The sequence below is a fragment of the Papio anubis genome, chromosome 9 (assembly GCF_008728515.1).
Source record: "Papio anubis isolate 15944 chromosome 9, Panubis1.0, whole genome shotgun sequence".
Classification (NCBI taxonomy): domain Eukaryota; kingdom Metazoa; phylum Chordata; class Mammalia; order Primates; family Cercopithecidae; genus Papio; species Papio anubis.
The window spans coordinates 23,893,195-23,907,457 of NC_044984.1; the positions used below are offsets into that span (position 1 = coordinate 23,893,195).

The 14,263-nt window shown below is 39.9% G+C and overlaps 1 protein-coding gene across 5 annotated transcripts in view; it reads left to right on the plus strand.

The window, feature by feature from the left end:
* Nucleotides 1–14,263, plus strand: part of LOC101019445 (lymphoid-restricted membrane protein) — an 85,690-nt gene that overhangs the window by 17,821 nt on the left and 53,606 nt on the right. For all 5 annotated transcript variants that reach the window (XM_021922122.2, XM_031650338.1, XM_031650339.1 and 2 more), the window contains exons 8-13: nt 2,867–2,917; nt 6,137–6,214; nt 9,246–9,302; nt 11,112–11,171; nt 11,278–11,342; nt 12,856–12,955. In XM_021922122.2, the coding sequence (XP_021777814.2) occupies nt 2,867–2,917; nt 6,137–6,214; nt 9,246–9,302; nt 11,112–11,171; nt 11,278–11,342; nt 12,856–12,955 (411 nt within the window). The remainder of the gene's footprint in view (nt 1–2,866; nt 2,918–6,136; nt 6,215–9,245; nt 9,303–11,111; nt 11,172–11,277; nt 11,343–12,855; nt 12,956–14,263) is intronic.

Here is a 14,263-nt window from a genome sequence, read left to right on the forward strand (position 1 = left end):
GCCTCCTAAAGTCAATAGGAGAATTCAAAAATATCTGATACTAAAAACCACTTGAATTAAAAAAAAATCTGTGAAACTTTCACCTTTTTTCTCAGATTAAAAAAAAGTCAGTTCTCTCAGTACTTACAGGTTACTGAGAAGCCCCATAAATCATTCCTTACGCTAAATAAGCACAGGCTTGTAATTTCAGAGCAAAAGATTCATTTAGACTAAACTTTAACTCAGATGCCAGAGAAGTGATCATTTTTATTGAGAAGCTTCAACTGTTGAATAGAGAATTAGTAATAATCTTCATAATCCTGATAGAGTCCAGCAGTACTCTAGCATGGTTAACTGTGGTAAGAAGTGGCTGAAAGTCATTCCGACTAATTTGTTTCAGGTGTCAGTTGCAAAACTGTTGTTAGTCTCTAAATCACGGAGAGACTTGGTTCCAGCCCTATGGCGGTCCCTTATGACTTCCCACAAACAAAATAACCTCGTTTAGCTTAGCTCTTGCCTCAGTAGTAAAATGTGGGGACTAGCCCATTGAATGCCAGGTCTTCTGTGACCCTGCAAGTCTACATGGATGCATTATAGGAAAGACTCCATCTGGGACCACTGAGGAGCTTCTAACTGAAGGCAATGGAGAGAACTGGTCAAGAGCCCACGCTTGGGAGTCAGACTGCCTGCATTCAAGTTCTGGCTCCAAGGGCTGTGTGACTTTAACCCTGCTACATAATCACTCTAAGCCCCTGGGTCCTCCTAGATAAAATGGAGATAACAATACTACTTATCCTAAGGCTGGGAGGGATAAATGAGCTAGGGCATGTAAAGCATTCAGTGTCCTTTTTTTCCTCTTAGGTGTTGATAATGTGAAATTGCTATTGGTTAAAGTGCAGAATTTTGGCCTGCACGGTGGCTCATGCCTGTAATCCCAGGACTTTGGGAGGCTGAGGCAGGTGGGTCACTTGAGGTCAGGAGTTCAAGACCAGCCTGGCCAACATGGTGAAACCCCGTCTCTACTAAAAATACAAAAATTAGCCGGGCATGATGGCACACAATTGTAATCGCAGCTACTTGGGAGGCTGAGGTGGGAGGATCGCTTGAACCCAGGAGGTGGAGACTGCAGTGAGCCAAGATTGTTCCACTGCATTCCAGCCTGGGTGACAGAGTGAGACTTGGTCTCAAAAAATAAATAAATAAATAAAAGGAAAGTGCAGAGTCCTAGATACAGAACCCTAATCATTTGCATTTTGTAGTGCTTTATAATTTCAAAAGATTTAGTTCATACTTCATCTCATAGGTAATAATAGAAAATCTGTAAGGTAGAAACAGAAGTTGCTGTATTTTTGTATACTAAAAAATATAATAGAGCAATAAAATTCAGAGAAAGTTTTTAATTGTTCAAAGTCCATTGTCTAATAAATGATAGATCTAAATTAACCATTCTGTGGTGTATATGTACTTCAGAACATCATATTATACATGATAAAAGCATATGATGTTATTTATCTGTCAATTTGTTAAAAAAAATGGTAGGGCCGCTGGGCACAGTGGCTCATGCCTGTAATCCCAGCACTTTGGGAGGCTGAGGTGGGTGGATCGCCTGAGGTGAGGAGTTCAAGGCTAGCCTGGCCAACATGGTAAAACCCCGTCTCTACTAAAAATACAAAAAGTAGCCGGGTGTGGTGGCAGGCGCCTGTAATTCCAGTTACTTGGGAGACTGAGGCAGGAGAATCACTTGAACCTGGGAGGCAGAGATTGCAGTGAACCGAGATCGCACCATTGCACCCCAGCCTGGGCAACAAGAGCGAGACTTCGTCTCAAAAAAAAAAAAAAAAAAGGTAGGGCCAGAATTGAACTCAGGTATTCAGATTTTAAGTACACGGGGCTGGGGCGGGTGTTTATTATTGTGTCAATGAAATCCTAGCTTGAGATATTTTTTCTTTCGTTTTTATATTATAAGGGTAATGCCTATTTACTTTATAAAACTAAAAAAAATGCATATTAACAAATAAAAAGTTTTGCAACATTCTTTTTTTTTTTTTTTTTTTGAGACGGAGTCTCGCTCTGTAGCCCAGGCTGGAGTGCAGTGGCCGGATCTCAGCTCACTGCAAGCTCCGCCTCCCGGGTTCACGCCATTCTCCTGCCTCAGCCTCCCGAGTAGCTGGGACTACAGGCGCCCGCCATCTCGCCCGGCTATTTTTTGTATTTCTTAGTAGAGACGGGGTTTCACTGTGTTCGCCAGGATGGTCTCGATCTCCTGACCTCGTGATCCGCCCATCTCGGCCTCCCAAAGTGCTGGGATTACAGGCTTGAGCCACCGCGCCCGGCCTACAACATTCTTAACCTACCTGTGAAATTTACTGTTAACATTTTGGCAAATAACCTGTCCTGAAATATATTGATTTTTTTTTTTTTTTCTGATGGTTCTGAATTTGAGGCTGTTAATTATAAAACAATTTTGATGCTCATATGTTGTGATGATGTTGAATCTGAGAATATCCACAGCTTCAAATAGAATGCTAGAGCTCTGTAATTTCAAGGTGCTGTTTAAATAGCTGAGTTTACCACTACCTGTCATAAATGAAGTAGCAGGGAAAGAAGGCAGGTTGCAGGTTGTTACTTTTTGTTTCTTTTGCCCTTTCCTCCCTAACAACCATAGTTACAAAGAGTCCAGGAGGAGAACGACTTCATTTAGATCCCCAAGAACCTGTTAGCCAAGGCTTAACCCCACATTGAAAATATTTTCAGAATAGGCTCATTTGTGATAGGTGAATGCCACATTTAAAGTTGGTAAAGAACGTCAATAGCCTTGGAGGTAAATATGTGGTATTTTCATAAACATCTTAAATACGTTTTAATTATTTTTCTCACAATGAATTAGGAGACAGAAAACCGGGCTCTGATTCTTAAGATTCGGATTCTACAGGAAGAGGTATGTCAGAATCGTTAAACACTGGCATAGACAAACATGCAAATCATATCATCGTGATTTATGGCTGTGGGTTAAATAAAAATCATGTAAATGGTCAGGCTCTATAGGCCAGAGAGCAGGTTGACTTGTCAAATTACAAGTGAGGAGGAGTGGATGGGATTTTCATGTCTGAACAGAGGAACTGTTACTTTTGCAATTATTCTTGGAAGAAATGGGATTTAAGAAATTCAAATTTAAGATGAAATACAATGAACCCATCTAAAAAATATCCAAATGAAGAAGGAAAATATGGATGTTATCTAATGATTTTCCTTTTTTTTTTTTTTTTTTTTTGAGACGGAGTCTAGCTCTGTCGCCCAGGCTGGAGTGCAGTGGCCGGATCTCAGCTCACTGCAAGCTCCACCTCCCGGATTCACGCCATTCTCCTGCCTCAGCCTCCCGAGTAGCTGGGACTACAGGCGCCCGCCACCTCGCCCGGCTAGTTTTTTGTATTTTTTAGTAGAGACGGGGTTTCACCATGTTAGCCAGGATGGTCTGGATCTCCTGACCTCGTGATCCGCCCGTCTTGGCCTCCCAAAGTGCTGGGATTACAGGCTTGAGCCACCGCGCCCGGCCAATGATTTTCCATTTAATTCCATTGAACAAAGTGGCAAAAGTCTTAAGTCTAAGATTCAAATCTTAAATTCACTGAAAAAAGGACCTTGGAAAGACCATTTACCTTTTCTGGGCTAACAGTACCTATGCCATGGAATTATTTTCGAGATTAACTAGGATAATTCATGTGAAGCCATCTGGTAAACCACAATGTACCTTATAAGTATTAGGAAATATTAGTACAATCTCAAAGAAAAAGAGTATAATTTTTTTAAAGCAACAAAATTGAAGCATTGGAAGAACAGGGAACAAGCTACTAGTAAGTTACTATTTTGCAGGGAAAATTCCTTTTCTAATAGATACTATTTGAATATCAAGTAGTATGCCAGTTTAAAAATTTTGCTTTTATATAAGGCTATCAGAAGTATTTATGAAGCTGTGCTGCACAATCTGGAGAGTTATTCAAAATGTGGGCCAGGTGGGTATTTTAAAATTTTATAATGGATTGGAAAGGAACAACTAAAGACTGGAAAGAAAGCCTACATTAGATTCAGAGCTGGTATAGCCACAAGGCCAGGCTTTTGTGAAACTAGTGCTTTACAGTTAAATTTCTGATGTAAGATATTTTTCTCCTCCTATTTAAATGATTCTCCTCTTGTTTAAATGAGTGACAAGTATCAAAGAATTGTACCAAACCAGTTCAGAATTGAGATAGAAGGAAGACTGAAAGCCCTTCATCATGAAATAGCATTACAATTATTGACTTACATTAGAAAATGAATATATAAATGTCACTAGCTAAGATTCCTTTGGGAGGTAAAAATCTGATGCATTGTGAAGAGTAACATCACAATGGTTTGGGTAGTGATTCACTTTTATTCATTCATTCATTTCGTTCATTCAACACATATTCATTGGAAGACCTTAGAGCTATTGTAAGTGCTGAGTATATGAGCTTAGCAAAATAGCTCATGTGGAACTAGTGTGTTAGATGGTAATAAGAGCTATGGAGAAAGGAAAAGCAGAAAACAGAATTAAGGCAGAGAGGAGTGCAATTTAAACTAGGGTGGTTAGGAAAAGCAGCCTTATGAAGCTAATCCTTTGATTCAAAACTGGGAAAGGAGGTTTATCTGTAAAAGAACCTTCCAGGCAGAAGAAATAGTAAGCTCAAAATCGTGAGGCTGCAGCCTGCCTGCTATTGTGGAGGGACAGCGAGGCCAGAGTGTCTGGAGCAAAGTGAACAAGTAGCAAGAGACGCAGGCCAAGAGCTGGAGGGTCCAGACACAAGGGGCTTACACAGGCATCCTAAGGATTCTGGCTTTAAAAAAACAAACAAAAAAAAACACACACACTTCAGTGAGATGGGAGCCATTGAAGTGTTTCGAGAAAAGGAGTAGTGTGATCTAATTCCATTTTAACAAGACAACTCTGGCTGCAGGGTTTAGAATCCCACTGTAGTGGGGCAAGAGGAAAAGCAGGAAGACCAATTAGGAGGCCTTTGAAATGATCCAGTCAAAAGCTGATGGGGGCTTGGACTGAGCAGTTGCAGTGGAGGTGGACAGAAGTGTTTGGATCAGGAAATGCTTTGTAATATATCCAAAGATATTTATTACGTTTTCAGTTAAGAAGGAAATTTTCTTCTGGTTGTTTCTAGCGTCTCAGTGAAATACAAAGCAAAATCATCAGCTGAGAGGATGTTGGAGGGGGTATTGGAAATTTGAGGAAAGAGAAGGAATGAAATGAGCTGGGGGTTGGAAAATTTTTTGTAAAGGGCCTGATTATAAATATTTTTAGGCTTTGGTAGCCACAAAAGTCACCTTTGCGTCAACTACTTACCTCTGCCTTTGTATTGTGAAAGCAGTCATAGACAGTATGTACCCAAATGGGCACAGCTGTGCTCCGATAAAACCTTATTTACAAAAACAGGTGTAGATTTGGCCTTTAGGCCTTCAGGGGTGGAGATTTGGCCTTTAGGGGTGAAGTGAGGGGGCTGGGCATAGTTTGCCACCCCCTGATTTAGGTCAAAGGCAGTATAGGTATACCAGGATGATATGATATGATCACCAGTAAACACTGAGGTTAAAGACCATGAATTAAACGTGTGACCTGTCTGTTCATGCTTTCTTTAAGCATGTTCTTCTGAAAGGGTGCTGGAGTGGGTGGTAAGCTAATTTAGGTAAATGCTAAGAAGCAGGAGTTAGGCAGGGAATGGCCTAATGGCATTTGGAAGAGAATGATTATAATGATTGCCCAGGGAAGAACTGAAGCTAAATAAAGAGGGGTCTGAGTTCATGGGAAGGTTGAAGGATAATGAAAAGGTGGTCGGATCAATGGATTGCAAGTTCCAGAGGGGATTGAAGGTTTGTGGGTATAGAGGAAGTAATCTGGAAAGGCAAGAGGTGGTTTTTGAAGAGCGGGATGCTTGCAATTAAGGTAATGGAGGGGCTGCAGTGACTGGTAATAACAAGTTTGAATTTATGACTATGGGAGTAGCAGCTGAGGTTGAATGGAAGCTAAAAAGGCAATACTGAGAGTGATGAAATACCACCTCCTAAAAGAGACTTTGATTGTCCTCAGTTTTATTTTTCTTGGTGCTAAATCCAAGAATACTATCTTTTACGTTAGAATATCAAGAACATCATGGATATAGACAGACTGGAAAAGAAGATTGAAGACTTGTCTAAAACTGAGACAGAGCACCAAGTAAGCACTTCCCAAATACTGGTAAAATATTTTTTTTCTGTCAAACCAATATGACTTTATGAAAATGTCTATGCCTCATTGACAAACTAAGCTTTGGTTATAAATTCTGAAACTTGTCTACAAAATATTTGAGTTATATAAAAGCTAGTTTCCTTTTCCTTTTTTTTTTTTTGGCAACTGCTTTGCTGATATGTAATTCACGTGCCTTAAATTTCATCAACTTAAAGTATACAAGTCCGTGTGTTTTAGTACATTCAGAGAGTTGTGCAACCATCACCAAAATCAAGTTTAAAACATTTTCATCACCCCGAAAGAAATCCCTTTAACAGGAACCACCCCCCATCCACCGTCCTCACCCCAACCCTAAGCAGCCACTAATCTATTGTGTGCCTCTATAGATTTGTCTATTCTGGACATTTTATATAAATGAAATCATATAATATGTTGCCTTTTGCGTGTGGCTGATTTCACTTAGCATAATGTTTTTAAGGTTCATCCATGTTGTAGCATGTATTACTACCTCTTTTTATGGCTGGATAATATTCTATATGGATATATCACATTTTGTTTGTCCACTCATCAGGTGATGGACGTTCAGGCTATTTTCACTTTCTGGCTATTATGAATCATCTGCTATAAACATTTGTATGCAAATTTCTATGTGTACATATGTCTTGATTTCTCTTGGATATATACCTAGGAGTGAAATTACTGGGTCACTTGATGTTTCTATGTTTGTTTATTTATTTATTTATTGAGACAGAGTTTTGCTCTTGTTGCCTAGGCTGGAGTGCAATGGTGCGATTTCAGCTCACTGCAACCTCTGCCTCCAGGTTCAAGGGATCCTCCTGCCTCAGCCTCCTGAGTAGCTGGGATTACAGGCGTGCACCACCATGCTCAGCTAATTTTTGTATTTTTGGTAAAGATGGGATTTCACCATGTTGGCCAGGCTGTTCTCAAACTCCTGACCTCAAGTGATCTGCCCACCTCGGCCTCCCAAAGTGCTGGGATTACAGGGGTGGAACACTGCACCCGGCCTTGTTTCTATGTTTAAACTTTTAAGGAACTGCCAGGCTGTGTTCAAAGTGGCTGCACCATTTTATATTCCACCAGCAGTACATGAGGGCTCAAATTTCTCTACATTCTTGCCCAAATTTCTTATCTTTTAATATTATATGGCAATTTTTAATTTAATTGTATCTGATTTTATGAATTTCAGGAAATACTTCAGATATTGTACCTTCTTTTTATTTTTATTTTTTGTAGTTTACCAACCTCAGCCTGAGATATTGTACCTTCTTAATGCTAAAAATGAGGAGAGATGGGAAAAATTTATCCTTAATTAAATTAAGAAATTATACTTTACAAAAATATTTTTTGTCTAGATAGTGTCTAAAAAGTCTATATTTCATACATATTTTTGTTATCTGTCATACATTTTCATCAGGAAACAGATGACAATGACTAGTTAATTCATGAATTTGTGTCATTCTTATTGTCATCTCTAATGGCTTATTTGAGATATTTTGTTGTTGTATGTGTCTGAAATGATGATATAGTTAAATTTCATATCTATATGTAGAGTTTTCCAGTTTCCTAGCAGAAACTAACATTTCATGTGTGTGTTTACATATATATATATAAAACAACAGTTATAATTTAAACATCAATTTTTTTAAAAATTAACAAATAATTAGTTAATTATGAATTTAAAGACAGGATCTCTGTCACCTGGGTGGTAGTGCAGTGGTATTATCATAGTTCACTGCCGCCTTGAACTCCTGGGTTCAAGTGATCTTCCCATCTCAAACTTCCAAGTAGCTGGGATTGCAGATGCACACCACCATGCCCATTTAATTTATTTTTAAATTTTTTGTATAGATGAAGTCTTGCTATGTTGCCCAGGCTGATCTTGAACTCCTTCCCTCACATGATCCTCCTACTTTGGCCTCCCAAAGCACTAGGATTATAGCTGTAAGCCATCATGCCCAGCCTTCTTAGACATTAAAATTAATTCTACACTAGGAGTGGCTGTCTTTGCAAAACACAACTGTGATAAACTAGTGGAAAGAGCCAGAAGACACGGGTTCAGATCCTGTCTTTTGTACTTAAAAATTTTATAACCTCAAGCAAGCTTTAAGTCTAAATTTTCACATCTACTAAATGGATGTGATGTTCGTACCTATCCCACAAGCTTGTTATAAACTCAGATGATGATGTGATTATATCCAGTGTATAAGATTATGGTGATGATTCTGCTTCTGACCATGATGATTATTTTTCCAGGTTCTCAATTCGGTCAATATATGTTTTATTCATTCTATAATATGTAGCAGCATATGCCAACAAGCTTGCTTTTGATTTGAATAAATTGATATATCCTTTATATTCACTTAGCTAAAAGAAATCTTAAGCATTGTTAAACTACGTTGTTTTTTTTTTTAATTTAAATTTTAGTTTTAGAGATGAGAGTCTTGCTCTGTCACCTGGGCTAAAGTGCAGTGGTGTAATTATAGCTCACTGCACCTTCAAACTCTTGGGCTCAAACCACCCTCCAGCCTCAGCCTTCCGAGTGCCTGAGACTACAGGCATGTGCCACCACGCCGGGCTACATTGTTTTTAAAAGGGGAAGAGTCTTCTATGTGTCCTCATGGAATCTCTATGTTCATATTCTATGTAGACTTTTTATTTTCACCAAAAAAGTGAAGATTCTGAACATTCCCTTACTATGTTAAGTGTGGAATGGTGGGAAGGGCACTTGGCTGGAGCTGGAGACTTGCATTCCAGGCTCAGCTCTGCCATTGACAGTGTGTGACATTGGGTGGGTGAGTTTCTGGGTAGTGTGGAGCTTTGGTTTCCTCATTGGTAAAGTGAGTTGGCCTCTAGAGTTGGATGTGAAAGTTCTTTGTAAAGTGAAAAATACATGCGTGTTAGAGGTGCTTCAGAAACACCTTATTGGAATGATTTTATGGCACTGTCCTTTCACCAAAGCAGTGTCCCGACAGCCTTCCCTAAATCCGTCTCTTTTCAGATGCAGTTACACACATATGAGAACACTTTGCTTAATAAAGATACAAGTTTGCAGAAGGTTGGTATTGTTCCTTACCACAAAGGCCCATGGAATTGGCTAGCTCTCTCTAAATCTGATTCTTTGTTTTTTTTTTGATGGAATCTTGCTCTGTTGCCCAGTCTGGAGTACAGTGGCGTGATCTCAGCTCACTGCAACCTCCACCTCCCAGATTCAAGCGATTCTCCTGCCTCAGCCTCCTGAGTAGCTGGGATTACAGGCATGTGCCACCACGCCAGCTAATTTTTGCATTTTTAGTAGAGACGGGGTTTCCCCATGTTGGCTAGATTGGTCTTGAACTCCTGACCTCAGGTGATCCACCTGTGTCAGTCTCCCAAAGTGCTGAGATTATAGGTGTGAGCCACCGTGCCCAGCCTAAAAAATCGGATTCTAATATGATGTCATGAGACTTTCCTTTATAGTACTTTATAAAAATAAGTTTGAACTTATCTTCTGTAAATTCTGGTGGTGTTCATCCACATATGTGACAAATATTAGTGTGCCAGTCTACCAGTCACTGGCTAGATACTGGTGATGTTGTTTTAATTTCTAACAACATAAATGAGTCTGCAGCCATTCATTTAAGAGTGGAAGAAGAATATATACCCAAATTATTTGAAACCTAATTTGATTGATTGATTAGATAGACATGTAGATAGATATCATTCTATTCTTGTATCCTATGATTGTAGCCAAGGCTACAAAGGTGCTGGTTACAGTGACTTTAAGAGACACGGGAAGGAACACAACCTAATCTTCTACAATAATCTTTCACAGTCCAAGACAGGGAAGTGAAGAAAGCATGATATTTGCCACTCATCTTTTCCCTGCACATTTTGAAGTTTCAAAAGAAACATGCAGGGCTGTGGACTTTGACTGGGATACTGAATATTGTCCTAACTTGATGTCTTCATTGTGCGTGTTCTCTGTGTAATGATATTGCGATAGTAGTGGCTACTCAGTTTCTCCCTAACTCTGATCTTCCCACCATTCTGCACTCCTGCTCAGGGTTCATCAGGCATTGATTGATCATCTCCCATGTGCCAGCCACCATGCTAGCCATGGGATAAAATTAGAGATCAGGTACTCACTACCTGTACCTTTTGGTCTTGTAGAACAAAACAATGATTTTAAGGAGGTATCATTAGAACTGGAAAAAATCAGATGCCTTAATTTCATCGGTCACTTGCAAGATTGATTTTTCTTTAACACATCATGATGATAAATATAATTTCGATTTGGGCTTAAAAATCACCTTTTAGAGTTTGATTCCACTGGATCGGACAAACACAGATTATATTGACACCAGTTACATATTGCTGCCTTTTTGTCCGTGTGTGTGTGTGTGTGTGTGTGTGTGTGTTTGTTTGTGACGATGTTTCGCTCTTGTTGCCCAGGCTGGAGTGCAGTGGCGTGATCTCAGCTCACCGGAACCTCCACCTCCTGGGTTCAAGTGATTCTCCTGCCTCAGCCTCCCGAGTAGCTGGGATTACAGGCATGTGCCACCACATCTGGCTAATTTTGTATTTTTAGCAAAGGCGGGATTTCCCCATGTTGGTCAGGCTGGTCTGGACCTCCCGACCTCAGGTGATCTGCCTGCCTTGGCCTTCCAAATTGTTGGGATTACAGTCGTGAGCCACTGCACCCAGCCATCCTTGTGTGTTTTTAATCACAAACACTGACTGGTTCAGTTTTCAAATAGTGAGACTTGTAGAATCGCATGATGATTGGGCATTTACAATTCTTCTGTGGCTCACATCGATAGTCTAATAAATATGATTTGGTGGACCCATTACTTTTTTGCTATTATTTCTCTCTTCTACTTTTCAGAAAGGCTTATATATAGAAGAACTTAAATCAACCATCATAGAATATGGAAGCATTATAGAGGTATACCTGTTGTTATTAATAATCTCACAGCTTGCAAGGTAGGCTTGTTAAATGTAAATTCCCCACTAGAGTAACATGTACAGCCTAATGTTGTGTGCAATTCCAGAATTTACGAGGGGATAAAAATAAACTGGCTCATGAGTTACAGCACTTGCAACAGGAACTCATCATGTAAGTAGAGGGCAACCCTTGCCGGACTCCTCTCTTGTTCCTCTACCCTACATTATTGGCAAATTGAGCTTTGTATGTGCCACATTCTTTTCTTCTATACCTTTGTGTGTGACATTTTCTCTCTTTTTCTCCATGAGAACTTCTTTATGAGTTTCCTATGACCCCAACCTCCCTGATTGTCTTAGACAGCTCAGGTTGCTATGACAAAATACCATAGAATGTGTGGCTTCAGTAATACTCGTTTATTTCTTACAGTTTTGGAGGCTGGAACTCCAAAGATCAGGGTGCCAGCAGGGTTGAGTTCTAGTGAGGGCCCCGTACAAGGTTGCAGATTGCTGACTTATCCTTGTACAAGCATGGAGGAAAGGCAGCTAGCTAACTCTTTGGCTTCTTCTTATAAGGACACTAATCCCATTCATGAGGGTTGCACCCTCATAACTTAATTACCTTCCAAGGGTTCCATTTCCAAATACCATCACATTGGGGTTAGGAATTCAATATATGAAATTTGGGGGGCACATAAACATTCAGTCCATTGTGTTGACTTTCCCTTGCTTGCTTTTGCCTTACCCTGGAACTAAGTAACCCTTTTTTTTCTTTCTTTCTTCCTTTTTTTTTTTTTTTTTTTTTGGAGGTGGAGTCTTGCTCTGTCACCCAGGCTGGAGTGCAGTGGTGCGATCTTGGCCTGCTGCAACTTCCGCCTCCTGAGTTCAAGCAATTCTCCTGCCTCAGCCCCTCAAGTAGCTGGGACTACAGGCATGTGCCACCATGCCCGACTAATTTTTGTATTTTTAGTAGAGATGGAGTTTCGCCATGTTGGCCAGGCTGGTCTCGAACTCCTGACCTTGTGATCTGCCTGCCTCGGCCTCTCAAAGTGCTGGGATTACAGGTGTGAGCCAAGGTGCCTGGCCTAAGTAATTGTTTTGAATGTAAGCATGGCACCTTGTTCTCACCTCTCTCCTAACACACATCATTGTGTATGATAATCATTTGTTTCTGAATGTGAGTAATATGCTAGTCCGGGATCCATAGGAGTCACTCAGATAACAAAAATGAGTAAAGCTAATGGAATATGCACACACCTACATTATGCAAATGGCAAAGGAGATAAGTGCATTACCCACATAAAGGTAGAGGGGGCTACTCTGTTTAGCTTCAACTAATTGTGACATCAAAATTCTATGGACCTAGTCTGGCTATATCTTCTGATTTTGGAAGAAAAGCCAGAAATCCAGATTTTTAAGTGGCATTCTCTGATTTTTAACTGTTGGCACCAATTCTTTTTAAAAAATGTGGCCTGGTTTATGACCTCGTAGACTCACCGATCTGTGCAGCTCCTGGAGGATAGAGACGATTTCTGACCACTCTCCCTATTCCCAAGCACATTTTACAATCCTTGGCACACATGGGTGCTGACTGATTGTTTGGTGGTAAATGGACCCTATATTCTGTTGACTTCAAATGTAATGTTGGAGACACACCTAACTAGACTATTGTTTTTGTTTTTTTCAAGAAATGGGATCCAGTTGAATGTTAAGGGAGAGCGTAACAGTATCATCTCTGAAGGAGAAAAATCTTTACTTTATGAACTCACTCTTGCTCAGTCTGCAGAGGTAGGTCATTATAAGAAGATGGAAAGTTTTGAAAGAGAACTACTCCATGTGATAGCTTATGATGAAACGAAGGTTCACAGCTTGCCGAAAACTACCAGGGACACTGAGAGAATGTACTGATAGTTCTTAGAATCCAAGTCTAAAATTTCTTAGCTTGGGGAGAAAGGACCATTTTCAAGTTACGGCCGAAAGCTACAGCAAGGTTCAAGGTTTGTGGAAGTGTGCATTCAGGGACTTTGGGACTTTAGAAATGTTTATTTTCTTGACAGGACAGACAACCTGTGCTGATCCCCAGCCTAGGGTAACAAAGGTAGCCGTAGATATCCATGAGTTATTTTTTAGAATTTTCCAAACCCTCAAAGTAAATATATTTATCAAAAAATAAAGATGCCCAGAAACAATACCAAATTTATTTGCTTTAGATTATAATTGTGTCAACCCAAATTAATGACATTATTACATTCTGATCAGAAACAAGCATTTTCTTACCTGTGTTTCAGTTAATAAGTGGCAAAATGAATGTATTAGTTTAAATAATTTCCATTTGTTTGGTAGACCCAGTACTTTATAACATGGGAAGAAATATTTTAAAAACCTTCTCGTAGATAAAGACATTCTGACTCCACTATGCTATATTTTCATCCCTTTGTATTTTCCAGTTTTATGCTTGTTATGCTCAGAAATGCTTTATTTAGAAAAATGCTTTCTTTTCACCATTTGATGGTCTCTTCCTATCTGCGGACGATGGATATGTCACAATGTTCTCCTGTTGACAGCTGTGATGCGACCTTGAAGGGAGAGAAAGAATGCCTTTGGGCAAATGCTATTTGAATTGCTTCTGCCAAGGATGCAGGGACAACATATGCTGCCTTCATCTGAAGCCATCTCCGGCAGCCCTGGACATTCTGCTGAGGGCTGTGCTTTCCTGACATTCTGTTTCAAATACTCATCATTTCACTGTGTTTTTGAAACCAAGCCAAACTGCCAGACTGAATGAAACTGTGGCAAATCTGCCACAGCAGTGTGTTTTTATCCTCAGTCCTCTGAGATAATAATGATGTCAAGATGCCAGCCCAGAAAGTTCTATAGTTCTAAACGCGGGGGTTATCAGCCAGCAAAGTTCTGGCTCTGAGGTTGACCCGATGATGAGTTGGGAAGTTTGTCTTCTAACTAGAATCTCGAAATAAGAGTCCTGTGGCCTTTTCAACAGGCAGCAAAAAGAGAAGGCTTGGGTCATATATTTAAAATATGATAGGAGGCAGAGACTTTGAGAGAAGTATAGGGAATGTACTTTGTGAAACATCATAT